At 49.1% G+C, this 26,827-nt stretch overlaps 4 protein-coding genes across 4 annotated transcripts in view; 3 read left to right on the top strand and 1 right to left on the bottom strand.

The window, feature by feature from the left end:
• Positions 1-6,079, top strand: part of chd8 (chromodomain helicase DNA binding protein 8) — a 35,598-nt gene extending 29,519 nt beyond the window's left edge. The window contains 5 exon segments of the mRNA XM_061254417.1: positions 80-175; positions 764-871; positions 1,283-1,408; positions 2,194-2,298; positions 5,171-6,079. Of these exon segments, the coding sequence (XP_061110401.1) occupies positions 80-175; positions 764-871; positions 1,283-1,408; positions 2,194-2,298; positions 5,171-5,551 (816 nt within the window). The 3' untranslated portion in view covers positions 5,552-6,079.
• Positions 6,080-7,606: 1,527 nt separating this feature from the next.
• Positions 7,607-9,450, top strand: nop10 (NOP10 ribonucleoprotein homolog (yeast)). Its single transcript, XM_061253454.1, has 2 exons — positions 7,607-7,925; positions 8,611-9,450. The coding sequence occupies exons 1-2, from the start codon at positions 7,872-7,874 to the stop codon at positions 8,749-8,751; spliced, it is 195 nt and encodes a 64-aa protein (XP_061109438.1). The 5' UTR covers positions 7,607-7,871; the 3' UTR covers positions 8,752-9,450.
• A 1,921-nt stretch (positions 9,451-11,371) lies between these two features.
• Positions 11,372-13,216, bottom strand: fnta (farnesyltransferase, CAAX box, alpha). The gene has a single exon (XM_061253450.1). It carries the CDS (start codon positions 13,074-13,076, stop codon positions 11,976-11,978), a length of 1,101 nt encoding a protein of 366 aa, XP_061109434.1. The 5' UTR covers positions 13,077-13,216; the 3' UTR covers positions 11,372-11,975.
• A 1,193-nt stretch (positions 13,217-14,409) lies between these two features.
• Positions 14,410-24,401, top strand: LOC133136187 (TOX high mobility group box family member 4-A-like). The gene is given in 11 exon segments (XM_061253455.1): positions 14,410-15,627; positions 16,135-16,203; positions 17,577-17,861; positions 19,092-19,352; positions 21,032-21,390; positions 22,216-22,294; positions 23,059-23,115; positions 23,118-23,513; positions 23,515-23,812; positions 24,127-24,250; positions 24,344-24,401. Coding segments are annotated over 11 exon segments (2,091 nt in total). The 5' UTR covers positions 14,410-15,522.
• Positions 24,402-26,827: the final 2,426 nt, after the last annotated feature.

The following is a 26,827-nucleotide window of genomic DNA, read 5'->3' as shown; positions in this document are numbered from 1 at the left end:
CTCTCCCTCCCTCTCTCTCCCTCTCACTCTCTCTCTCTCTCTCACTCACTCGCTCTCTCACTCTCTCTCTCCCTCCCAGGAGGAGGGGCTGAAGTTGACCTTCTCTAAACAAGCCTTGATGCCCAACGGCTCGGGCGGAGAGGGGAGTGGCCGCCGGAAACGCAGAGACCTGGAGGTACAAACACCTCACTGTACACCTCACTATACACCTAATTACATCATACACCTCAGTATACACTATACACCTCGCTATTCACAGTATACACTACACCACTTATTTTATACACCTCAGTGTTTACATCGTACGCCTCGCCTCTGACATTACCACCGTCACTTTTTTTTTTAGTTTCGAATTTCTTTTATTTATTTATTTATTTATTTTTCAATTTGGTAGCCAATGGTACCCCGTCTGATTCAATTAGAGCCAGTATTAGATACACCGCCCACACCCCGTCCCAAGGCAACCCGAGGGAGAGCGACACGCCTTCTTCAAGCCGTCTCGTCTCATGCTCGTGACCGTGATTCCAAGGCACCTGAGGTGCTTTTTGTTGTGTGGTAATCCACTGCCAGGTCCCTCCCTCTGGAGCAGCATTACACTGCTCCACGTGAGCCGGCCAAGCTTGGCTTTTGGCAGGACCGGGAGTCGAACCCCGGTCCCCGGTGTGCAACTGCAGCAAACTGCAACCGCGAGTCCGCTGCGTCTCAGCCCGTAGCGCCACCGCGGCCCCACCGCCCCTCTCACTGCCCCCGGTGTGTGTTTCAGCTGCCGGACCCCGACGGGCCGAGCCCGCTGCAGGCTGCCGAGAGCGTCCCGCGCCGCCGGGACCTGCCCGACTGGCTGAAGGACGAGGGAGACTGTGACATGCTGGAGGTGACTGTGGCAGCAGCGCCCCCCTGTGGCCAACGTGCCTCACTGCAACCATGTCACAGCGCTGACTGCTGACCTGAGTGTGTTACAGCACTGACTCCTAATATAGAAATATTACAGCACTGAATCTGTGTAACATCAATGACAGAATGTTAGAGCACCTGATATTGGGAGTGCCACAGCACTGACTCCTTATATGGGCGCGCTGCCATGGTAAATGGTTTGCACTTATATAGCGCCTTTATCCAAAGCGCTGTACAATTGATGCTTCTCATTCACCCATTCACTCACACACACACACACACACACACACACACACACACACACACACACCTACGGCGATCAGCTGCCATGCAAGGCGCCAACCAGTGCAGTGATCTGACTCCCCCCTCCCCCTCCCCCCCCCTCTCCCAGCTGCTGGCAAACAGCCGGGGTCAGAGGAAGAGGAGGAGAAGGAAGAAGAGTGAAAAGATGAAGGACATGACTGCCCTCACGGGCAGCGAGCGAGTGAAGATCATTGACCTCAGGACGGGCAGAAAGGTGAGGGGGGGGGGGGGGGCAGGGTGTGACCCGGGGGGGGGGGGGGGGGGGCGCTTCTTTTGGGTGTATTCTCATTTGGAGGGTATTTGGGGTATATTCTCAGTTCGGGGGTATATACTCAGTTTGGGGGCTACTTGGGCTATATTCTCGGTTTGGGGGTTATTTTGGGATATATTCTCAGTTCGGGTGTTGTTTTGGATATATTCTCAGTTTGGGGGTTATTTTTGTGGTATATTCTCGGTGTGGGTGTTATTTTTGTGGTATATTCTCAGTGTGGGGGTTGTTTTGGGGTATATTCTCAGTGTGGGGGTTGCTTTGGGGTATATTCTCAGTTTGGGGGTTATTTTCAGGGTATATTCTCAGTGTGGGGTTTGTTTTGGGGTATATTCTCAGTGTGGGGGTTGCTTTGGGGTCTATTCTCAGTGTGGGGGTTGCTTTGGGGTATATTCTCAGTGTGGGGGTTATTTTTAGGGTATATTCTCAGTGTGGGGGTTGTTTTGGGGTATATTCTCAGTGTGGGGGTTGCTTTGGGGTATATTCTCAGTGTGGGGGTTGTTTGGGGGTATATTCTCAGTGTGGGGGTTGCTTTGGGGTATATTCTCAGTGTGCGGGATGTTTTGGGGTATATTCTCAGTTTGGGGGTTATTTTTAGGGTATATTCTCAGTGTGGGGGTTGTTTTGGGGTATATTCTCAGTGTGGGGGTTGCTTTGGGGTATATTCTCAGTGTGGGGGTTGCTTTGGGGTATATTCTCAGTGTGGCGGTTGTTTGGGGGTATATTCTCAGTTGGGGAGCATGCTGGGACCAGTGCTGCAGGATCTGAAGGACTTTCTAGAGGAGAACCCTGACTACGCCGTCGCACCAGAATGGGCCGAGGGTGTCCGCAACTCCGTGAGTTACTCCTGCCCCTGCCCCTGCCCCTGCCTCTGCCTCTGCCTCTGCCTCTGCCTCTGCCTCTGTCTCTGTCTCTGTCTCTGTCTCTGCCTCTGTCTCTGCCTCTGTCTCTGCCTCTGCCTCTGCCTCTGCCTCTGCCTCTGCCTCTCTGCCTCTGCCTCTGCCTCTGCCTCTCTGCCTCTGCCTCTCTGCCTCTCTGCCTCTGCCTCTCTGCCTCTCTGCCTCTGCCTCTGCCTCTGCCTCTCTGCCTCTGCCTCTGCCTCTCTGCCTCTGCCTCTGCCTCTGCCTCTGCCTCTGCCTCTGCCTCTGCCTCTGCCTCTGTCTCTGTCTCTGCCTCTGTCTCTGCCTCTGCCTCTGCCTCTGCCTCTCTGCCTCTGCCTCTCTGCCTCTGCCTCTGCCTCTGCCTCTCTGCCTCTGCCTCTCTGCCTCTGCCTCTGCCTCTGCCTCTCTGCCTCTGCCTCTCTGCCTCTGCCTCTGCCTCTGCCTCTCTGCCTCTGCCTCTGCCTCTCTGCCTCTGCCTCTGCCTCTGCCTCTGCCTCTGCCTCTCTGCCTCTCGCTCTCGCTCTCGCTCTCTCTCTCTCTCTCTCTCTCTCTCTCTCTCTCTCTCTCTCTCTCTCTCTCTCTCTCTCTCTCTCTCTCTCTCTCTCATTCTCTCTTAGGACACCCCGTTAAATATTCAGTTATTCATTAAGAAATGATCACATAGAGCTGCGGTGGCGCAACAGGCTAAGACGCAGCGGACTTGCGGTTGCAGTTTGCTGCAGTTGCACACCGGGGACCGGGTTTGGCCGGCTCACGTGGGGCAGCAATAATTGGCTCGCTGCTCCAGAGGGAGGGACTTGTCAGGGTTAGTAGATCGCCGCACAAACAAGCACCTCGAGCGCCTCGGAATCACAGTCACGACTTGTGAGACGAGACGGCTTGAAGAAGGCGTGTCGCTCTCCCGTTGGCCGCTGAGGGACGGGGTGTGGGCGGTGTATCTAATACTAGCTCTAATTGAATCAGACGGGGTCCAATTGGCTGCCAAATTGGGAGGAAAAAGGGGGAAAAAATCGAAGGAAAAAAAAGATCACATACCCATGTCTAATCTTTTTATTTATCTCTGGAAAAGAAAGTGATCTAATTGCAGGTAAACAACAAAAATTAACCTGGTTTTACTCATTAAACAAAAGACATCAACATAAATGCATATTCTAACTGAGGAAAAAGTTAGGACACCCTACCCCCTAATACCTAGTGTTACCCCCTTTGGCTGAAATAACTTCAGTGAGGTTGCCCCACTCCTCAACGCAGAATTCTTTAACCTGTGAGATGTTTGAGGGGTTTCTTGCATGTACAGCCCGTTTCAAGTCACCCCACAGCATCTCAATGGGATTAAGATCTGGGCTTTGACTGAGCCATTCCAGGACTCTCCACTTCTTAGTTTTCAGCCAGTCCTTGGTGGATTTACTGGTATGTTTTGGGTAATTGTCATGTTGCAGGGTCCAGTTCCGTTTCAGCTTAAAATTTTTTTACAGATGGTCTCACATGTTCCTCAAGCACCCGCTGGTACACTGTAGAATTCATGATAGATTCTATGATGGTGAGCTGGCCAGGTCCTGCTGCAGCAAAGCATCCCCAAACCATGACACTTCCACCTCCATGCTTCACAGTTGGTGTGAGGTTCTTTTCCTGGAACGCTGTATTTGGTGTGCGCCAAACATGTCCTCTGTTCTGGTGTCCAAATAATTCAATTTTAGACTCTTCTGTCCAATGAACATTATTCCAGAAGTCCTGGCCTTTGTTCTCTCTGGCAAACTTCAGTCTGGCCTTACTGTTTCTCTTGGGGAGTAAAGGTTTCCTCCTTGCACACCTCCCATGAAAGTTAAACTTGTGCAGTCTCTTTCTGATTGTAGAGGCATGCACTTTCACAGCAACAGTCACCAGAGCCTGCTGTCGGTCCCGTGATGACATTTTAGGGGTTTTGGAGACTTCTTTTAGCATCTTGCGGTCTGCTCTCGGGGTGAACGTGCTTGGACGGCCAGACCTGGACATGTTGAATGTCCTCCACTTGTAGACTATTTTCCGGACAGTGGAATGGCTGATTTCAAAATCTTTTGAGATCTTTTTAAATCCCTCACCAGACTGATGAGCTGCTACAATCTTCTGAAGGCCTCAGACAGGTCTTTCGATCTCACCATGGTGTTCACTCTCGCGTCAACAGTCAGGAGCACACCAAACTAAATGTCTGAGGTTTAAATAGGGCAAGCCTCCTTCAAAATGCTGAGTAACAATGTTCTAATCATGTGCACCTGATGTGATACACCTGTGTGTGATTTCAGCCATTTTAGGTGGGGAAAAAATGTGGGGGTGTCCTAATTTATTCCTCACCAGAAATTGCATTTTTATTTGATTACATTTTACAGAAAGTTTTAAAAAGAATTTTCTTCAGTTTTACTTGTTTAGTTATATTACTTGAATCTCTCAGTTTTGTTCAAATTGATATTCAATATCCATATGTCTAAAAATGTTTGAAAAAACACAATTTTCCATAGGGTATCCTAATTTTTTCACATGACTGTAAATGCACTTGCACAAAGTTACTGTACAAAGTGTGATGAAGGCGGTTCCTCTCCGTGCAGGTGTGGTTGCTGGGCTAATGAAGCGAGTGGCATTCAAGCTTGCTCTCAGCTGTTTATAATTTAAAAAAAGAAAGCTGGGGAGGCCCTGTTTACCATTATTTTAGCTCCCATGGTAAAAAGAAGAGTGCAGATGTAGCAATCTCTGTGATTTGAAAATTGACTGAATATCACAGTCTCTCTCTAAGATTGTGTGCATGTTCCAGGTTCTCTGCGCCTGATGGTAATGGTGTTATCCGGTCTGTTCGCAGGGCTTTCTTCCAAACAGCTTGTTCCATAGGCTGCTCTCCCCGCACCACGCTGGACCTAAAAGAGGCCGCCCCTGCCCCCCGGCGCCTCAGTCCCAGCTCGAGGACCCGCTGCTGGGGGGGGTGGCAGGCGAGACCCTGGTCTCCGACGGGGCCTACATGATGGAGGATGAAGACCTCGACGACAGCGGCGGAATCGCTTCCTCCCACCACTTCCTGTCGCCCGCCTTCAGCGTCAAGATGGAGGGCGGCGCTCTGCAGATGGACGGCGGCGACAGCCTATCGCAGGGCGGCTACGAGAGCTCAGACAGGGAGGCGGCCATCTTGGATGACGTCATAATGGGGCCCAAAAATTCAGACTCTTCGTCCAGCTGTGAAGATTGAGCGACTGTTCCTTTCCTCCCCCAATCGATCATGATCCTTCACTTGCCCTTATTCTATTCCTCATGCTTTATTTTTATTACTGTTGTTATTATTATTATTATTATTATTATAAATGTTGATGAATTATGGATGGATTTGGTTTGGGCTCTTTCTTTTTTTTTTTTTTTTCAGTTTTTTTTCTACATAGTTATATGAAATGAGCAGTTCATTCTTTCAGGTTTACACCCACCTTCTCCCCTTGCGCCTCTGTTCTCATCCTTGGACCCTGCCCCACCCCGCCCCGCCCCGCCCCGCCCTGCCGTGCCCCCCTCCGAAGGCTTGTGGCCTCTACCGAGGGTTTCGGGGCCAGCATCGCCCTGCGGGATGCCCTGATTCCCATAATCCTCTGGGCCAGACGTCACTGTTGGTTGGAGGAGAGAATCCAGAGAATCTGCAGACAAGTCTCTTTGTGTGCATCTGTCTGATTGTGGGATAAAACTGTTTCAGTTTGGAGTGGAGGGGTGGGGTACAAACTCTTGCTGGAGGAAATGTATGGGGGGGGTGGGGGGGGGTGGGTGTAATATCGGGAGGGGTGGGAGGAGGGGGAGGGCTGTAGTTACTGATCAGGATTCAGAAAGATGGGTGTAATGTACAATGTAGAGTTGCTCACCTGCCTGCCAAGTGACAAGGATGAGATATTGTTTTATGAACTGACTGTTTCTGTGTTATGAATATGAATAACAACATTCTACAGACTGAGCCGGCTCAAAATTGTTTTCTTGCGTGCTTGCGTGTGTGCTTGCGTGTGCTTGCGTGTGCTTGCGTGTGCTTGCGTGTGCTTGCGTGTGTGCCTGCGTGCATGTAAACGGCTCCTATCTGGTGGTCTGTCTTCCATAAACCAGTTTATACTGCATCTTTGCTGAACTGTGAACATTTTTTTTAAAAATGCATTCAAGGGTATAGTTATATATTTTGGTTCACCATGTAGATTGCACCACTTTTCACTCGGACCCCCCCCCCCCCCCCCCCCTCCATTTCAGGGCACCATAATGTTTGGGGCAAATGGTGTCACAGTTGTCTCTGATCATTCTGGTGTGTTCGATCGCTTCCTTGGTACATGCATAAGAGCTTGCACTGTTGTCTTGATTCTAGGCTTTTGTTGAACTTTGGAGTCTTGTTGCCGTTTGTCAACATGAGGTCCAGAGTTGTGCCAATGCAAGTCAAAGCCATTCGGAGGTTGTGTTGAGGGGGGGGGGCGGGATAAGGCCAATCCTTTGGTTTACCAATATCAACTGTTTCGAACATCATGAAGAAGAAAGCGAGCACTTGTGAGATGAGGAGTCACAAAGGGCCTGGCAGGCCAAGGAGGTTCTCTGCAGCTGAAGAACCCCCCCCCAAACACGTCCAGCAGATCAGAAACACTCCTTAGGAGGCAGATGTTGCGTCTGTGATTGCTGCCCATAGAGAACTGTGGAGGCTAAAACCAGGATGGCCAGGTTACAGTCCACTAAGTAGTACCTAAAAGAGCCTGCAGATTTCTGGACAGCTCTTGTGGACAGATGAGACCAAGATTCATTGCATCCGTGTGATGGCAAGAGCATAGTGTCGAAGCCAAGGAACTGCCCAAGATCCAAAGCACCCATCCCTTCATAGGTGAAACATGGTGGGGATGTTATGGTTTGGGCATATATGGCTGCCACAGGCACTGGCTGAGGATGTCAAGCAGTCACTGCATGCAAAGGATATGTGACAATATCATGTTCATATAGAAGTACTAAACATGATTTCATTTATATAGCATCAATATGTTCCGAATGTTTTGGTGCCTTGAAATGAGGGGCTGTGTACAACAAGTGATATCATTTCCACATAAAGTATATGAAAATACCCTAACATAAAAGCTGAGAATGAGCCGTTTCACCGCGTGTGTATAGCTTGATAACAAATCTGAAAATGTGGATTACCGAGCCAGATCAAGAAAAAGTCGTCCCATAAAGACCATCCCAAACTTTATAGAGCTGACTGTACCACACACCCATACTTTTTCAACTCCTGTTACAAACTCCTCCGCAGTAGGTGGCGATACTCACCGTTTGGTTGTTATTCAACCCGCAAGTATCAATCCATTGAAGAAGACGACATTTGCTTGCTGCAGAAAGCCGCGTGCTTGTAGTTCCGGCTTTGTTCGTAGTAAAGAGAGCGACAACAGAAACAGAAGAAACTAAATTATAAACAAGAAGGCACCTGAGAAACGTTGCTTGCTAACGAGTATCGAAACAATACTACTGATTTTCCATCGGTGAGAACTTTCACTACATCTTCGTGGAGCCCGAGCGCCGCCATGTTTTTACAGTTTTACCTCACCGAGAGCGGGGAGAGAGTTTACACGCTGAAGGTAAGAGCATGTCTCGCGCACAGCAACGTTATCGACTATAATGTTAACTAACCGCCTGGCATACACTTTACAATTTAGTCATTCCACAGACGTTTGTAGCCAAAGGGATTTTCAAAATTGCGTTTCATGTTGTTCCGAACGCCACGAGGCAGAATCGTTTGCCACCATCAGAATTTGAATACCGGCGAAATACACGGATAAACTTCGTTACAATATTTTTTGTCTGATGTTCACGATAATACAAAGCTTTCCAAATATTCTGGACATTTGGCACACAGAACTGTCCACACTAATGCATGTCTCCGTTGTTGTTCAGGTGTCTTAAGGTTTGGTAGCGGCCTTTGGATACAGCTACCTGTGTGCCAGTTTAGTTTTGTGAACTTTTTAAGTGTCTGTAAATGAATTCATGGATTGATGGCTATAATTGAACTGCCATGCATATTTCCGAAAGTATTTTCAAGACATGACACTTCATGGGATGAAAGCGATGTTATCTACGGTGAAACCATCGCTATGTGTATGGCAGCTCAATCAGTTCATACAGATTCCCACGTTTACTTCAGCGATAGTTTGTTTGTGGTGGGGCTAATATTACTGGGACTGATATTGGCAAATCTAGCTGAATTTCGGACTTGCAACTGCCACTGGCCCACATCCATTCATACGCTCGCTCTCCCTCTTTCAGAAGTCGGACCCAACCGGTCAGCCCACGAGTTCGGCACACCCGGCCCGGTTCTCCCCGGATGACAAGTTCTCCCGGCACAGAGTCACCTTGAAGAAGAGGTTCGGGCTTTTGCTGACCCAGCAGCCCAGACCCGTGCTGTAACATGGACATTTTACCATAGACCGAGAGAATAACAAGCAGCAGCATCTGTTTTTTGTTTTTTTAAACAAAATGTCTTTCCTTTTGTCTTTTCCACGTGGAAGTGCTGCAATTCATTGTTTTTGATGATTTGAAACAATTAAAAATGTGATCGAGTTATTTTGGAAAACGAGTTTGTTCATTCGTTTCCCCATTGTGTTCAGCGCGTAGGTGCTAAACTGGTCCATCACACATCCAGTGAATTTGTGATGTCTGTAACACAACAATGTTGAAAACAATAAAAATGATCGAGTTATTTTGGAAAATGAGTTTGTTCATTAGTTTCCCCATTGTGATCAGCGCGTAGGTGCTAAACTGGTCCATCACACATCCAGTGAATTTGTGATGTCTAACACAACAATGTTGAAAAACAAAAGGCATTGCTGTCATTGTTTATGTTTTGGGGGGAGTATGGGTGCTCCTACTGTATAGGAAATAAAGAGGACACTAATACTATAATTGTGCTCAGAATAATGTAAATTTTTGTGCAGGTGCAAGAATCTAATGGAAATAAAAATAGGAAAAAGTAGTTTGCACACTGCAAATCAAAAAGCCTCAGACAGACACTTTCCAAAAGAGCACTGATGAAACCATTCAGCTGAAACATTTGCTAATCTGTACCTTAGTTTGGGCACTGGTGGATTAAATGACTTTTGGAACTAATGGGCTTGTCCCAGTCTTTTTAATGTGCAGATTTTTTCCTATTTTGTTCTTATCGTATTTTAATGAACAAATAAAATCATTCTAAGGTGGGTGGGTACTATGGCACTGCAGGTAATGGGTGAAATCCAAACTCCAACCCCAACCATATAAAGCAGGGTTGGGCAATTCTGGTCCTGGAGGGTGGGTGTATATAGGTTTTGGGTTTTTTTTAATGTAGGTTTTCCCACCAATTACCCTGGCTAAATTAGCTAATTGGCTATATTCACAAATTCTGGGTCACTCGTTGATTAGATCACAGTAAAACGTCATTTTTTGGGGCGACATTGGCTCAGGTGGTAAGAGCAGTTATCTGGCAATTGGGGGGTTGTCGGTTTGAACCCGCCCTGGGTGTGTCGAAGTGTCCCTGAACAAGACGCCTAACCCCCAAATGCTCCTGATGAGCTGGTTGGTGCCTTGCATGGCAGCCAATCACTGTTGGTGTGTGAGTGTGTGTGTGTGTGTGTGTGAGTGAATGAGAAGCATCAGTTGTACAGCGCTTTGGATAAAGGCGCTATATAAATTCCAGCCACTTACCACTTACCATGTCAAATGGGCACATACGAGCTGTCATTCATACACTTATCAAGAAATGTTGCTATAACATCAGATGGGGTAAATGTTACTTAAGTTAGGCAAGAAGTTTGTATGAAAAACAAAATGATACGGCCCTTGTCCATCTCTGGTGTAAAGTGTGTGCCGCAACACCACCCCACACACAACATTATATATGATTATTTCTGTTTGCTCTTTGATGTGCATATGGGATATCTAATTATATGTATGAAATTCTGGCCTTTTTAGAAGGTAAAGCTTCCCATAACATGACAATAAAAATGTTAAGTTACAATTATGGATATAAGAAGGAAGGCCAGTGTTCACTGGAGAGATACAGGACTGAGTTTCGGGGAGTCTGCCATAGAGGTGAAATACTCACACGTTAGCAAAGCCCGGTCATTGCCTTTTTAAGCCGTCGTCAGCCTGTAGCTTGAAGCCTTGTGGTTAAGGTGCTTAACTGGCACCTTGAAGGCCTTGAGCAAGGCCCTTAACCCCACATTGCTCCAGGGGGATTGGCCCCTGCCCAGTCTGATCAACTCTTAAGTCACTTTGAAGAAAATACTGTGATAAATAACTAATGTAATGTAGTGTTGGTGTACTCTCAGCAAAAAAGATGAAAAAGTACCTAGTACCGGTACTAGGGTGCGACTAAACTAAAATTCTAACCCTAGCCCGCAATACACAATTCGTTTGTACCTTTTTGGTTTGTAAAAGGTACTTATTAGAACCAAAGTCATTATTACACTTTCAGGGTACATTTGGGAAATGTGTTCCTTAAAGAACAAAAATGTCCCTACGCTGTACTTTTATTTCTCAGAGGTTATCCCTACCGCTGGCCTGTTGGCCTCACAGCCACCTGAGATTTAACATTTAATTTACATTTAATCAGCCAATCATGTGGCAGCAACTAAATGCATGACAGCATGCAGATGTGGTCAAGGGGTTCAGCTGTTTTTCAGACCAAATGTCAGAATGGGAAAGAAATGTGATCTCAGTGACTTTGACCATGGAATAATTGTTGGTGCCAGACAGGGTGGTTTGAGTATCTCAGAAACTGCTGATTTTCACACACAACAGTTTGTAGAGAATTGTGCAAAAACACCCACTGAGCAGCAGTCAGGTCAGAGGAAAAGGGCCCGGCTGTTCGAAGCTGACAGGGCCAGTTGTCCAGACCAGTAAAATAATCAGCATACAGCCCTGTTGTCTTGTCATGTAAAGGAAAGCACTCTGGACAGATCCTCCAAGGCCTTTCCCTCTACATTTCTTAAACTGCCCTTCACAGTCGTTGACTGATCAGGCTGATTTGGAAAAGATTATCTCGGCAGGGTTGTGACCAGGCGTAATGCAAAGAACTTTAATGGTAGTCTGGTGCCTTTAATGTTGGATTTTTAAACCAGTATTTATACATTTCCTTTGTCATTGCATTGTTCTCCCTTGGGAGCGATGATCTGAATGAAAATGACCATTTATGGTGCGGAAATTCAAGTATTCTAGTTCTAATTCGAACAAAAGGGCAGTGGCAGGCGATACACTGAGCTCGCTACAAAACTGTCTTTTTTTAAATTATTTGAACCACTTTATTACTACCACTGTTAGTGCTAAAGTAAAAAATACATTACAGTCTAAGCAATGCAGAGGCTTGTTGTACAGTATTTTGGCAACATTTCAATCATCAAGCGTCCTCAACAGCCACAGACATATTGTGATATGCAGGATTCATACTTTCTTTTTTTTTGTTTTCCTTCTTTTTTTTTTTTTTTTTAAGTTAAGGACTACATTTACCATAGAAAATATTCCAGCAAATGCTTGGACTAAAATACTTTATTTCCTTTTGCAATGGTAGGTAAGGGATAAAAAAAACAAAAAAAAAAAAAAAAACTCAAACTCAGCCTTGATGAAGAGCACTGTCCTAGTAAGGCAAGGTGCCTCTGTTAGTCCTCTGCAGGGGTCTGCGCTTCTTTTGACGAGGGCGGGTTGGCATCACCACAGCTGGTGCCGTACTTGCTCCGCAGGGACTGGCCGATGTATTTCCAGTACTCCTTGCGTATGGTGTCGACCTCACCGGCCAGCGCCTCGCACAGCTCCACGGCCTTGGCCAGGTTCTCCTCTCGGTGGTCTCCGGGGTCCTCCAGCAGGTCCTCGTAGATGTCCACCAGGAAGGCGGAGAGGTAGGAGGAGCTGTGGCACTTCTGGAGCTCCAGGACCTGCTCCAGCAGGCCCTGGTGGGAGGACAGCCCGCGGTCCTGCAGGATGCCCCTGAGATAGTTCCAGGCGCTCTCGTTGTGCGGAGCCTTTTTGATCTGCTCCAGACTGTACTGCACCTCCCTCTGCAGTACGGCGGGCTCGGAGTAGCCCGTGGTGTGGGATATGACGTAGTGCCTCTGGTTCCAGACGGAGTTGTTCCGCACGTCCTCCTCCAGCAGCTGCTCGACGTACTCCAGCTCGTTGTCCCACAGTTTGTACTCCTGGATTACCCACTGCCGATGCTGCCAGGCGTGGTAGTTCTTGGCATCCTGGCTGAGGATGTCCGCAATAAACTCCAGCTCCTCCGAGGGATCATTCAGCCACTCTACTACCATGCGCCTGTGGTGCCAAACCTGGTAGTTTTTGGGTTGGTCCTCAATGATCGCGGTGATATAGCGCATCTCCTCTCGCAGGTCTTTTTCCAAGGCCTGCAGCAACACTCGACGGTAGTGCCATACAGTGTAATTGGCAGCGTTCAGTTCGATTGCTTCAGCTGTCAGCGTAAACGCCCTGTCACTTCTTTCGTCGTTCTTCAGCAGCGCTCGGAAATAGTCGAACACATCAGTGAATTTCTCTGAATATGCAATCTTCACTATGGGATTGGGGCCGTCATCCTGCGGAACCGGCACAAGGTCTGCCCATTCTTTCCTGTCCCTGTAAAACACGTATCCGCCTCGGTGTTGGTCGCTAACATCGTCAAACTCGGGCTCCTCTTCGCCTTCTTCCCCGCTTGGCTTAGGTTCCTCCAATTCCGACATTTCTTTAGACATCTCTGCTATTCCCGACATGTTCCTTCACGTCCGTGTTTGACAACAGCGCGAAGAGCAAATTGAAAGTATGGCCGCTTCCACAGAACTGCATAAGAACATGGAGCTCACCGTGAATTGAAGCCGCCTTCTTCGTTGGTGCGAAATGACGTCGCTTCCTGAATTTAGAGGAATACGGAAGCCGGTCTCATGTTGTGATGCGGGGAAATTTTGGAAAGGAAAGAGGAATCGAACGGATCGTGGAGAGAATGGAGGTAAGGAAAAGCAGAGGCCCGACTTTAAACTAAACTCAATCACTTTATTCAATGGTGAGCCTACAGTGAAGGCATGAAGACATTGTCTCGAAGATTGAGAATTCTCTCGCTCAATTAGCATTAGCTAGCCAGCAACGCCACCCTTAAACTTTTAAACCCCTGCTTGAAGGATTAGCGAGCTAGTTTCAGCTCGAAGACATAGATCAAGATACTTTATTCATTATCTAGCCCAGGCGGCCAGGTTGTATTGCACTTAGCTGTTCAGAAAATCAGCCAATGCTCTTGGCAACAAGGGGAAAGGTAGCTACTTAATGATATGAACAATTAATAGCTAGCTAGTTTGCTATGTCGAAGGACCTCTAGGCACTACTAGTTGGCTCGCGTGTAATAGACGCGAAGCTTATGTTTTGTTATATCGCAATGGATCAGCTAAAGTAGGCTGAGTTGACTCGTGTGAAGTGGTTTTGAGGAATCCACAATGTGTTATTTTTACATTCGCTTTTTAGCTATCTAGTACTAATAATATACATATTTTATATAGAGCTAGTTTATCTAATGTTATAGTAATGTTTATCTAATCTTAGGGGTTAGTGTTGGATGACCTAGCAAGCATGGCCAACTTGCACTATTTGACAGTGGTGTTGTCATGGAAGGGAAGGAACTAGCTCCGGCTGTGCTGTAATCGTGTGTAACTTTATACTTGGACTTCGGGTGCACAATCGCGTAACGTTGACATCTATGGAGCTAATGGGAGCCAATAAGTCTTTTAGAGTAAAAGGGGGACATTTAAAACATTAATATTCAGCTACCTGTACAATCAAAATATAATTTCCTATATGTATAATATTTAATTTAATTGACTTTAAGCCTATCATGTTTTGAGAGGCTTCTGTGATACCATTATGCAATTGAGTTTGTTAAGCGGGTCGACTGCGCTAGGCTACACCAGATCACAATGGAGGCCCCGGGCTAAACCACCATTATCGCAAGCTGTGATTCGAGAGGGGGAACACAGCCCGTAGTAACCCACAAATAACTCCTTTTTAAGTGCTTACCACGTTTACTTTTTTGTCGGTGAACAGTTTGAATAGCGATTGTACATTCGCTGTGGTGTCAGTGCGAGGCGGAAACGCAATCCCCAACGTGGAATTAAGCTGATGTATCCCTGTTACCTTTTTCGGGAAAAATTGATGTCGCCCGATCCATAGCGCTGACTCGATTGGAAAGGCTCCAGTTTGGGGGAAAGGACGAGGACCAGCTAGCTAGCTAACGTTAGCTAGCATGAACCGACAGAAAAATCTTACTAACCCACCAACTAAACTTCACGTTTTGGTTACTTTAAATACTAATAAAACCCCACAACTCTTCTCTTACATTCGTATATTAAATACGAGAAAGTGAATGCTCTAATATCTCGCTAGCTTGCTTGCATTGTCATTTTATTCGGCATGTACAGTTAGTCTAGGTTAGCGAATAATTTACAAGCAATAACTATAATTCGGCCAGCTAATGTTAAGCTCGTTTTAGATGATTATCGAATAATTTATTTGAGCACAGTAGCCAGTGAATTTGGCTGTCTGTTCTCCGGGGAATCAGAGACGTTATTCGACCCTGAAGCTAACCAAGCTACATTAGCAGGCTAACTTGCTAGATGAAATGCGGTGCTAGTATTGTCACAGGCATGCATGGTGTGTGGACAGATTAATCATTTTTGCTTGGACGCTGTGAGTAAATTAAAGATTTAATTTACTAAAGGGACGACGGAAGAAATGTTATGGTGTAATGCGATTTGACCATTAGTATATTAGGCCAAATAACGAGCCGCGTTTTCGAATTCTAGCTAATGTTAACTAAGTTACTTAATAATTTTTCACCAAACTGCTGGCTAGCTAGCTGTGGATGCAGAATGTAACGTTATGAATGACCTGGATAGCTTTGTGAACGCACGTTGTACGACGTAATTGACTGGTTTGTAAGTCAGTTTCCGTGACAATTTGCTAGATGGTTAGCTAATGTTAATTCGATAACCACCAGAAAGTCGTACAGTCACTCGCTATCTCACGACATCGTATTGCTAGCTAGATAGAAAGACTACCTAGCTAGATCACCAGAGGTAAAACGCGCTGGATACGTCAACTAACGTTACCTAGCCTGGTAGACTAGAGACCTCGTTGGATATTACTACGCATCACGTCCATGAAAAGCAAGTTCCTATGGATCTTAATTTTTACTCCGATCTGTCGGACGGTGCTGGACAGCATGGCGACTCCGAGTTTTTGGATTCGCAATCTTACAATGGATATGACTCTGTCAACAAGGTGATTCAAGTGATTTTAGCCTAGCGCTCATTTACTTTAGACCAGTTGCATGTCCGTCATTCTTGCATACATTTTTCTGCGTGTGAGAATAACCTGGGCAAAGATTGTAAGTTGTCCGGTATTTTGTTTAGCCAGATAGCCCTAGAATTTAGAATCAAATCAACTAACGAACCAGTGTTCGTGTATACAGCCAGTTATCTTATTTAGTCATGGGTAATTGGTGGAAACAAAAACCTGCATACACACCTGCCATCCAGGACCAGACCCGCATCATATATGTGGTTAGCCACAACATCTAGTTCTTGTGTATGAAGTTGCACTTGCATTGTAATTACTACCGGTGTCGAAGTTTTAAAACGATGTTTAAAAAAAAAAAAAGAAAAAAGGTGATTTTTTTTTGTTTTTTTTGCGGTACCTTTTACGTGATGTTGTTGGTGCTAAGACTGGAGTTTGTTGTGTTTGTCTGTCATTGTCTGCGTGCTGATTCCCACCTCTGTCTGTGTGCAGTTTCCTGGCGGCAGTGATAACTACCTAACCATCCCAGGGGCCGGCCACCCTTTCCTCTCGTCTTCCGAGGTACAGGCTCTTCTGTGCTCTGTTAGTATTACATTATATACAACTTTACCCGACATTGCACTCCCAGTACGACTGGGTGATAAACTGTAACCGTAATTGTCGTAATATTTTCGGGCCAATAACGGTCGTCCTACCCATAGTGCGTGTAGGCTTTCTTTTTGTCTTTTGTGGTCCATACGTGTCGCATCGTGAACCTCCAAATTTAAATGGCCACGTAGAAAGCTTCCAGGAAGAAAAAAAACCTCACTATTGGGATCCGCTGGTTGTTTATGTGATGGCCAATCAGTAGCAGTGTGATATGTTTTTGTCTCTGTCACATGGAAGCCACATGGCCATGGTCCGGGACCAATCCATGCAAGCGATTAATTTATATTTTCCATAAGCGTTTCATGTGCCCTCTGAAGTTTGGAGGTGCCCTAAGTCAGGCTGATACCATACAAAATACAAGTGAACATGTTAGAAAATAAAGCTTTGTGCATCTGCCTTTCCTGTTGCTTCAGTCTTCTTGTAATATATCTGTATACCGTGTAGCAGTGGTCCCAAACTCCATGGAGGGCTCCATAAGTTATTTGCAGAATCGGGGCTGTAGGTTTGGCGAATGATGTATAAAAAGTTAAATGTGTCGTCTAAATACGACAACTGTTGCTTATATTCTGTGCTAAAATGCGGTTAAATGCATACGGCCAAACAAGTAATTGGAAATTAATTCAGGTAGGATTAATTTGTTGAAATGAAATGCACGCGGCCCTCCATGCCAACGAGTTTGAGAGCACTGCCGTATAGCCTCCGCCAGCGATTAACAACCCTGTTCATGGAGCTCTACCATCCGGCCGGTTGTCACCAGTCTCTACTAGCTAGCAGCTCAACAAGGTCGCTAGCTGTTGAATGATGTGCGTTTTGTTCGGGCTGGAATGAAAAACTCGCCAGGAACAGGGTTGGTTACCACTGGCCGTCACGTACGTACAGACGCCCACGCTGCCGTGGGCTGTGCATGGATAGTTCAATTTCTTTGAAACATAGTGCAAGTAGTATGGAGTTACTATTAATGTAATGGTAAATGGTTGGCATTTATATAGCGCCTTTATCCAAAGCGCTGTACAATTAATGCTTCTCATTCACCCATTCATACACACACTCAGACACCAACGGCGATTGGCTGCCATGCAAGGCACCGACCAGCTCGTCAGGAGCATTTGGGGGTTGGGTGTCTTGCTCAGGGACACTTCGACACAGCCCGGGCGGGGGATCGAACCGGCGACCCTCCGACTGCCAGAGGACTGCTCTTACTGCCTGAGCCATGTCGTCCCCGACATGTTAATTCGATAACCAATCTTCGATAATGTGACCCCCCCCCCCTTTGTGCCCACCCGCAGACGTTCCACACACCCAGCCTGGGCGATGAGGAGTTTGAGATCCCGCCCATCTCCCTGGACCCCGACTCTGCGCTCACGGTGTCGGACGTGGTGTCGCACTTCGGCGAGCTCTCCGACGGCGGGGGGGTGGAGGACTCCTCCGTCTCCTCGGCCGTCGTCGGGGGCAATGACCCTTCCTTCGCCTCCACCTTCGTCAACCCCCCCTCTCAGGGGCTGGAGCACCTCAGCCTGGGCGTCATGAGTCAGCCAGGGGGCGGGGCCCTGCTCAGCTCCACCCTCGGCATGGTGAGGCCCCGCCTCCTCCTCCTCCTCCTCCCCCCGAGGTCTTGCAGGAAGTAAAATCTTACTGGGCTCCTGAGAGGCTCAGTCTGTGCAGGCTTTCACTGCGAGTTTACGATGATCCCAGTAGAGTGGCTCAGTCAGTAAAGACTCGAGGCTTGAAGCGGTGGAGTGACTCAGTCAGTAAAGACTCTGGGCTTGAAGCAGTGGAGTGGCTCAGTCAGTAAAGACTCTAGGCTTGAAGCAGTGGAGTGGCTCAGTCAGTAAAGACTTGAGGCTTGAAGCAGTGGAGTGGCTCAGTCAGTAAAGACTCGAGGCTTGAAGCAGTGGAGTGGCTCAGTCAGTAAAGACTCGAGGCTTGAAGCAGTGGAGTGGCTCAGTCAGTAAAGACTTGAGGCTTGAAGCAGTGGAGTGGCTCAGTCAGTAAAGACTCTAGGCTTGAAGCAGTGGAGTGACTCAGACAGTAAAGACTCTAGGCTTGTAGCAGTGGAGTGGCTCAGTCAGTAAAGACTCGAGGCTTGAAGCAGTGGAGTGGCTCAGACAGTAAAGACTCTAGGCTTGAAGCAGTGGAGTGGCTCAGTCAGTAAAGACTCTAGGCTTGAAGCAGTGGAGTGGCTCAGTCAGTAAAGACTCGAGGCTTGAAGCAGTGTAGTGGCTCAGTCAGTAAAGACTCGAGGCTTGAACCAGAAGAGTCACTCTGTCGGTCAAGGGACTGAACTGAATGTAGAATAAAATGAATGACTGCCTTTGTACTTTTAACTTGTTGCCATGTCACCTGACCACCGTCCTATCGGTGTCTTGCATTGTGAAAACATACCAGTCGCTTTATATTGGCTTGTGTAACTAGTGTAAGGGTAATTTTCCTAATTGATTCTTGTGAGTTAACATAAAGACAATCACGTGATTACAAATTCCCTAGCACCAGCAAGTAGCTTGAACCGTTTATTTTGTATCGGGTGCAGAAATCTAGAAGTGTAGGAACTTTAAAGCCAGAAAAGCGATGCCCGTGTGTGTTTGGTGCAGGGATATTACACAGCATTCCATGCCCCGCATGAAATAAAACGTCTGGCTGATGCAGCCGTCTCCTGCCTCCTCTTCAAAAGGCCTACATTTCGGGCCCTGTTCGGTCGACTGGATGTTTGAAGCGTAAGGGAACGGTGTCGCTGTTGATTGAGCCTGGGATAAACCCTCGGCCTGCTCCCTGACCAGCACCTCCTCTCTGCTCCACGGTTCCAGGACCTGGGACACTCCATTGGCTCCCACTTCAGTAGCTCCTCCCCCATGACCATAGACGTCCCGCTGAGTGACATGGGCCACGGCCTCCTGGGTCACAATCAGCTGACCACCATCGACCAATCGGAGCTGAGCAGCCAGCTCGGGCTGAGTTTGGGGGGCGGGACAATTTTGCCCCGCCCGAGGTCCCCCGATCAGCCCCTGTCGGCCACGCCCTCCCCGTCTGGCTCTCTGCAGGATGAGGACTTGGACGACTTCAAACAGGTGAGAGACGCCACGTCACCTGTGTCCGTCTGTCCATCCGTCCGTACATTCGTTCATCCTGCCTATGGTGAATGGTAAATGGTACATGGTTGGCATTTATATAGCGCCTTTATTTCAAAGCGCTGTACAATTGATGCTTCTCATTCACACATTCATACACACACTCACACACACACACACACACACACACACACACACACACACACACACACACACACACAGACACACACACCAACGGCGATTGGCTGCCATGTGTTGGGCATTTTACATACGTGTGCCTCTCTGCAGACCCCCAAAAGGAAACAGACTGTGTTGACCATGTTGACACAGGGTCAGCAAGGCTTGATGAAAAGACAGTGCTCGTCAATACAGGACTATTGCTCCCATCATTGTGCTGCCTCTGCGCAATTCTGCCACCTCAGTGGAATGCTCCCAGAACTGATGAGGTGAAATAGCACTGAATAAACCATGGGTTTTCCACATACAGTGTTTGGTGTCTTTAGATGGCTAATGATGTGGGAAATAGTTTGGTGTCATTGGTGGTGTAGTACACTGACTAAAGATCTTGTCGGAATAAAGCACAGGTAATGCAAGTTACCTGTGAGTCAGCATCCAGCTGTGATACAAAGGTTAACCAGGTTTTCCTCTATATACCCAGGTTGTTTTCCTGTAAACCCTGGGTATATAGAGGAACGTGGAATGGTTCGAAGAGACTCGTAAATACGACCTTTGTCATTCTATTTCTGCAATGCACATTGTTTAATAAATTGTATTAATTTAAACCTGCATCCTTAGCAGTTTAGAGTCCTCACAGACATAGACAACCTAGGATACCTGCACCCCGTAGTCACTCGCCTGTACACCAGTGCCGTCACAAGATACATAAGTGTATCATTGTAGGCTATACAGGCCACAGGCACGTCCACATCTATACAACTATTGGCCACACTATTGGTGGACATTTGCAGTTCCTTTTGTTGAACAGAGGAGCAGTTATCTTTCCTAATCTTATGTTTTGGAGTCAGATAAACGAGAACAAAATTAAATTGAAACGACCTGAATCTGTTTACAATCAGTCATCTATATTGTTGGGTAATTTGGTTTGCTGCCAGGGTTTAAATCACATACCAGAGCTACATTGACACGTGCAACCATAAAACGTAAGACAATAAAACGGTAAGACAATTAAAAATCAATCAAAGGATAAATAATGAAACGACATAAACGCAGTATCAGAAGTCAGAAGTGAGGTAAAAACGATACGTTTCTGAAGGCGCAGAGAGCCACGTCAGGGCAGAGAGCGTGGCCATGATGAGCCTGAACAATTTCTTACTGAGCCTGTTGATTGCCGTGGAGACGAAGGACAGCTGGGATCTCTCGGTCCTCCTGACTGGCGCCCTCAAATGGCTGGAGGGCTAGGGGACTCCTGCAGGGGACAGTCTAAAATGGCCATGGTCTGACTAACTTTCATTCAGCCAATGTATAAATTCTCTCTCCCCCTCTCTCTCTCTCCCCCTCCCTCTCCCTTCCTCTCCTCCTCCTCTCTCCCACCATCTCTCTCTCTCTCACCGTCCCTCCCTTTTTCTCCCTCTTAACCTACATTTCTCTTTCTCTCCCTCCCTCTCCCCTTCTCCCTCCCTCCCTCCCTCCCTCCTCCCCCTCTCTCTCTCTCCTAGAAGAGTGTACTGGTGGACTCTCCTGCCTCTATGTCCATCTCCCTGAGCCCGTCTGTCTCCAGCTCCGCGCCGCCCGCCTCGTCCGCCCCGCCCGCCATGGTGATGGGCGGAGCCGTGGTGCGCCGGGGCGGGGGCAAGCCCACCATGGTGAGCGTGGCGGGGGCCGGGGGCGGAGCCGGCAAGAAGGTGGGCCGCAAGAAGAAGGACCCCAACGAGCCGCAGAAGCCCGTCTCGGCCTACGCCCTGTTCTTCCGCGACACGCAGGCCGCCATCAAGGGCCAGAACCCCAGCGCCACCTTCGGGGAGGTGTCCAAGATCGTGGCCTCCATGTGGGACAGCCTCGGGGAGGAGCAGAAGCAGGTAGCCTGGGGGACGGGGACGTCAGACAGATTTTGGGCCTGTTGGGGGGGGGGGGGGGGGGGGGGGGGTGTTATGCCTGTAAAGCGCTGGGAGTTTGCCATACGCTGTCACCAGCGGGTCGGCACAGCCCCTGGTCCTGGAGAGCCAGCGGTCGGCACAGCCCTGGTCCTGGAGAGCCAGCGGTCGGCACAGCCCTGGTCCTGGAGAGCCAGCGGTCGGCACAGCCCTGGTCCTGGAGAGCCAGCGGTCGGCACAGCCCTGGTCCTGGAGAGCCAGCGGTCGGCACAGCCCTGGTCCTGGAGCAGCCGCAGGCTGTGCTGGCTGTGGCTGTTGCTCAGCACTCGATTGATGAATGGAAGCAGTCGATCACACGGGTTCACCATAGTTGAAAGTTTCTTGGTCTTAATCGACTCTCCAGGACCAGGGTTGCCGACCCTCTGCGGTACACTTGCAGTACACACACACACACACACACACACACACACACACACACACACACACGTGTGCACGCACACACAACACACTAGCATCCGTGTTGGACAGCCCTCAGGTGGGGAGAAGGATATACATTTTTGAAAAAATGTCTTTCAATTTTAATTTCCTCTCTCACTGATGATTTGCTGTGATTCTTACTTTGAGTGAAACCAAAGGAAAGTAAATATGCCGTTAACATATCCTATAATATCTCCACTGTAAGGGGTTTGGTAGTTACTACCTGCCAACTAGCTAGCTAATTAGACCTAACCTTGGGGGCGTTGCCTGTACGCTAAAGGAGTTGGCAATAAGAAATGAGGCCATTTGTTTTCTGTCATACTCCCATTCAGGTTGTACAAGAGGAAGACCGAGGCGGCAAAGAAGGAATACCTGAAAGCCCTGGCGGCTTACAGAGCCAATCAGCTCTCTCAAGTGAGTGCCTCTCAACCAATGGCTGCCTCTTGACATGAGGAGGATGCGCACACTGACCAATCAGTGCTCCCGTGGCATTTTTCCACCAGTAACTGGCAGAGCTAGATCTCTCATTATCCACTGAGCTTTTGCTGTTTTACCTCTAAAAAATCATGCTGTGTTTTGGACTGTAATGCCAAATGTCATCGAGCACTACAGTGCATTGGAATTTTTCCAATTCTTAAAAAATAACCCAGATCCTAGAGTCCGTGTACAGGGCGGTCTCACCTTGACAGGTGCTTCAGCTGACACAGAGACTGTCCCTCTCTCCCTCCCTCCCTCCCTCTCTCTCCCTCTCTCTCCCCCTCCCTCCCCTCTCTCCTCCCCCTCCCTCCCCCTCCCTCCCCCCTCTCTCCCCCTCCCCTCCCCCTCCCTCCCCCTCTCTCCCCCCTCCCTCCCTCTCTCTCCCTCTCTCTCCCCCTCCCTCTCTCTCCCTCTCTCTCCCCCTCTCTCTCCCTCTCTCCCTCCCTCTCCCTCTCTCCTCCCTCTCCCTCCCTCTCCCTCCCTCTCCCTCCTCTCCCTCCCTCTCCCTCCCTCTCTCTCCTCCTCTCTCTCCCCCTCTCTCCCCCTCTCCCCTCTCCCCCTCTCCCCCTCTCCCCCTCTCCCTCTCTCTCCCTCTCTCTCCCTCTCTCTTCCCTCTCTCTCCCTCTCTCTCCCTCTCTCTCCCTCTCTCTCCCTCTCTTCTCTCTCTCCCTCTCTCTCTCCCCCTCTCTCTCCCTCTCCAGATGAACACAGAGGTGATGGATGTCTCGGTCTCCCCTCCGGTGGCCGCGGCCGCCCCGCCCCCCCGCCCCCGCACCCGCACCCGCCCCCCCCTCCGCAGCGCTCCACCCGGGTCCCGCACCACGCCCCCGACCAGAACACCATCACCAACATCTGCACCTCCAACATCATCCTGGACCTCCCGCAGGTCACCACCCGGTCCCGCACGGTCGCCCACAAGACCCCCGCCCCGGCCCCGCTCACCCCCGCCCCGCCCACCGTCACCAAGATCATCATCTCCAAGCAGATGCTGGCCGGCGCCGGGCAGCAGATCCCCACCTCCGTGGTGACCATGATCCCCGGGCCCGCCCGACAGCCCCCGCCCCTGCAGCAGATGCAGAACACCCCCCTGCCGCCCCGCCTCCAGCAGATGGTGCACTCCCCGGCCCCACCACCTCTGCAGGCCAAGCCACGCGGCGGGGGGGGGAGCCGGGCTGGGCGTGGCCGTGTCCGCCGCCTCCACCCCTCCCCCGCCGCTGCAGATAAAGATCGTCCCCGCCCCCGTCAAGGCCGAGATGGCAGCGCCCTTCATCGTGACGACGGCCGCGACGGCGTCTGCGGGCTCCTCCTCCTCCGCTGTGCCCGTCCAGCGGCCGTGCCACCCCCGCCGTTCCTGTGCAGGTGGTGCAGTCCGCTGCCCTGGCAACCGGCTCCTCCCTTCCACTGCTGAGGAGATGGTGGAAGAGTTCACTTCTGGAGAGGTACGGGGGGAATCCTGTTTGGCAGTCTATAGCCTAATGACCCATGTGCTTGCCTGGGGGCTGGAAGATTGGTGGTTCAAGCCCCAGTGCAGCTGTTGGGCACTTCAGCAAGGCCCTTAATCCCACATTGCTCCAGGGGTACTCTTAATCTAATCAACTGTAAATCCTTTGGATGAAAGTGTCAACTCAATGACTAATTAATCTTACGTAATGTCTGCCGATACCAAGGACACTGTATGGAGTAGTAGTAACAGGTCGCCATGCCTCTCTTTGTCTCACTCCCTCTCTCAGATGGAGGTGGAGGTGAATGTGGCCCCTGGCCCAGAAGAGTCGGCCCCTGCCCCCCCGGGCCCCCCGCCCGCTGTATCCGGGCCGGCTGTACCAACCCGCCTGTGGAGAGCAAGGACTGGGACAAGGAGTACTGCAGCAACGAGTGTGTGGCTACACACTGCAGGTACACGCCACACTCACACACACACACACTGCAGGTACACACACACACACACACACACACCTGCAGTAACGTTGTCTTTCTGTCTCCACACAGGGATATCTTCATGGCCTGGTGTTCCATCCGAGGCCAGAACTCGACTGCTGTCAAATGAGAGGGGGTGGGGTTGGGTTGGGTGGGGTTGGGTGGGTATTTGGGAGGAGGAAGACTCTGATGCGGGCAGGTGCAGAGATGGTGTGTCGATGGTGATGAAGAGTGGGGTTGAGCTCTCGTGCTCTCGGACAGAGACCTCCTGGGATCTACTGCAAGAACAGAAGTTTTATTTAGTGTCTTTTTGTTTGTCTGTTTGTTTGGTGTTTTTTTTTTTTTTTTTTTTTTCTCCTCCCCTCCCCATTGCTCCTGTGATTGAGAATGACCTCCCGGAAGAAGTGGATGTAAGTGAAGCGTGGCGCGCGCACCGTAAACACGGCAGAGCTCCCGAGCAAGTCAGAGCAAGTGCATTCTGGGATTGCGGAGTCGATCCTGGGCCTGCGTTCTGTTTCAACGCCGTTGAGGCGAGCCAAGATGGCGCCCGCCTTCAGCCAGCCCTGTCCCACTCCGCCATCGCAACCTCTGAAGAAATGTGCCGATCAGGGCGCAGCTCTGCCCTCCAAGACCAGCTTTGCCTCGGGAGGGGAACCCGAAGGGTCCAGCTTACAAGGTTTATCTGGAGGGCCCAGTTCGCCACAGGAACCTAACGCAGAAGGGAACACACTCACAAGCTGAAGGTGCGACAAAAAAAAAACAAAAACAAAACTATGTTACAAGGTTAATCGCACGGTGAAGTGATGAAGTTTTTCAGAGAACGGTGCTCGCTCCTCTTCCGCGGTGTAAATATGAAAGCTGAACGGGGGAGCGAGTGCACACGCCACACGGCAAGATGAGCTGCCTTCGTGCGGAATCCGGGCCGTGCGTCTCAAGTGTTTAGAAGACATAGGATTCTTTTCTTCTTTTTTTCTTTTTTTTTTTTTTTGTATGTTTTCTTAGAACACATTTTCATTTTTTTCCTGAAGAGTCGGGGGGAGATTAACAAATATAATGTGCATAATCATGTGAAATCGAGCATCATGAAAACATCGGCCTCGTTACTTGGCCGGGTCCGTTAAGTTTCTGTTTCAGGACATGATTTTGTCTTTTATAATTGTGAAAAGACAGTCACTCCAGTATTCATATTAATCAATGACTACAGAAATAAAAATAAAAATAAAAATGTGTCGGTGTTTGAATGTGGTTTATTATTTACTTTTTTTTTTTTTTAGATTTTTCCCTTTTTCCCTCCCAATTTGGTTGCCAGTGGTACCCGATCTATACCAATTACCCATGTTATGTAGGACACGCCGCATACAGACCACCGCGTCCCCCCCCGGCAGCACCAATGGCTCTTACGTTCCGGAGAGCGGCACGCCTTCTCCAGGCCACGTCGTCTCCCACCGCGACTGTGACTCCGAGGCGACCGGGGCTCTGCTGTTGTCGTATGCGGCGAGCCTCCCCCCACTTCACTTCACATTACATTACATTATTGGTATTAGGGCAGACGCCCTTATCCAGAGCGACGTACAGTTGATTAGACTAAGCAGGAGACAATCCTCCCCTGGAGCAATGCAGGGTTAAGGGCCTTGCTCAAGGGCCCGACGGCTGTGCGGATCTTATTGTGGCTATACCGGGATTAGAACCACCGACCTTGCGTGTCCCAGTCGTGTCCAGGAAGAGAACACTGATGTGTGTGTGTGTGACTGAGAGGTCAGAGGAGAAGGACCACAAAGGTAGTTCACCCAGGTAGTTCTGGCTGTGCTGACCCCGGCAAATTACCCAAATATGTGAATCTTGCTTGCATAATTTCTGGTAGCAGGGGTGACTTCACTGGCACTCTCCCCTAATATTTTTGGGGCACCCTGTAGCATTGTGGATTAGCTGCAAGACTGGGACTCGGATCGTTGGTCGTTCAAGCCCCGGTGTAGCCACGATAAGATCTGCGCAGCTGTTGGGCCCGGAGAAAGTACCTTGACCACACATTGCTCCCTCGGTGCTGAGCTGTGGCTGCCAAGTCACTAGGATGGGGTCAAATGCCCAGATCAATTACCCCACAGGGTTCAATAAAGTATTATCTTCTGAATCCTACTGTGTATATATATATGTATATGGTCACACCCTGTTTTCGTAGATGAAATATTTTTGTTACAAATCCAGCCAGGGATTGGTCTGATTGTAACATGGTCATGTGTATGGATTGTAATGGGACGTGGATCCTCTTGTCTTTCACTTTTAGTAAATGCTCGAAGCGAACGGTTTTTAGCTCCTCCCAGCTGCCCTGGCCACGCCCTCATCCGGAGAGGACGGCGCGAAATCAGCGAGCGCGTGCTCTTTGCTGAGCACAAGGGGGCGCATGGCTGGCGGTTTATGATCGGAGAAATAAATAATAACAAAAGCTTCAAATCCATCCTGTGATGAAATCGGACTGTCTTGTCATCTAACTCGCACCGTACACAGAGCCACATAAAATAACCTCTCCTGGCAGAACATGTCCTCTGCATGGGGGAAAGA

This window comes from Conger conger, chromosome 9, assembly GCF_963514075.1.
Source record: "Conger conger chromosome 9, fConCon1.1, whole genome shotgun sequence".
Classification (NCBI taxonomy): domain Eukaryota; kingdom Metazoa; phylum Chordata; class Actinopteri; order Anguilliformes; family Congridae; genus Conger; species Conger conger.
The sequence above is the reverse complement of the archived record's forward strand: the minus strand, read 5'-3'. Positions and strand labels throughout refer to the sequence as shown.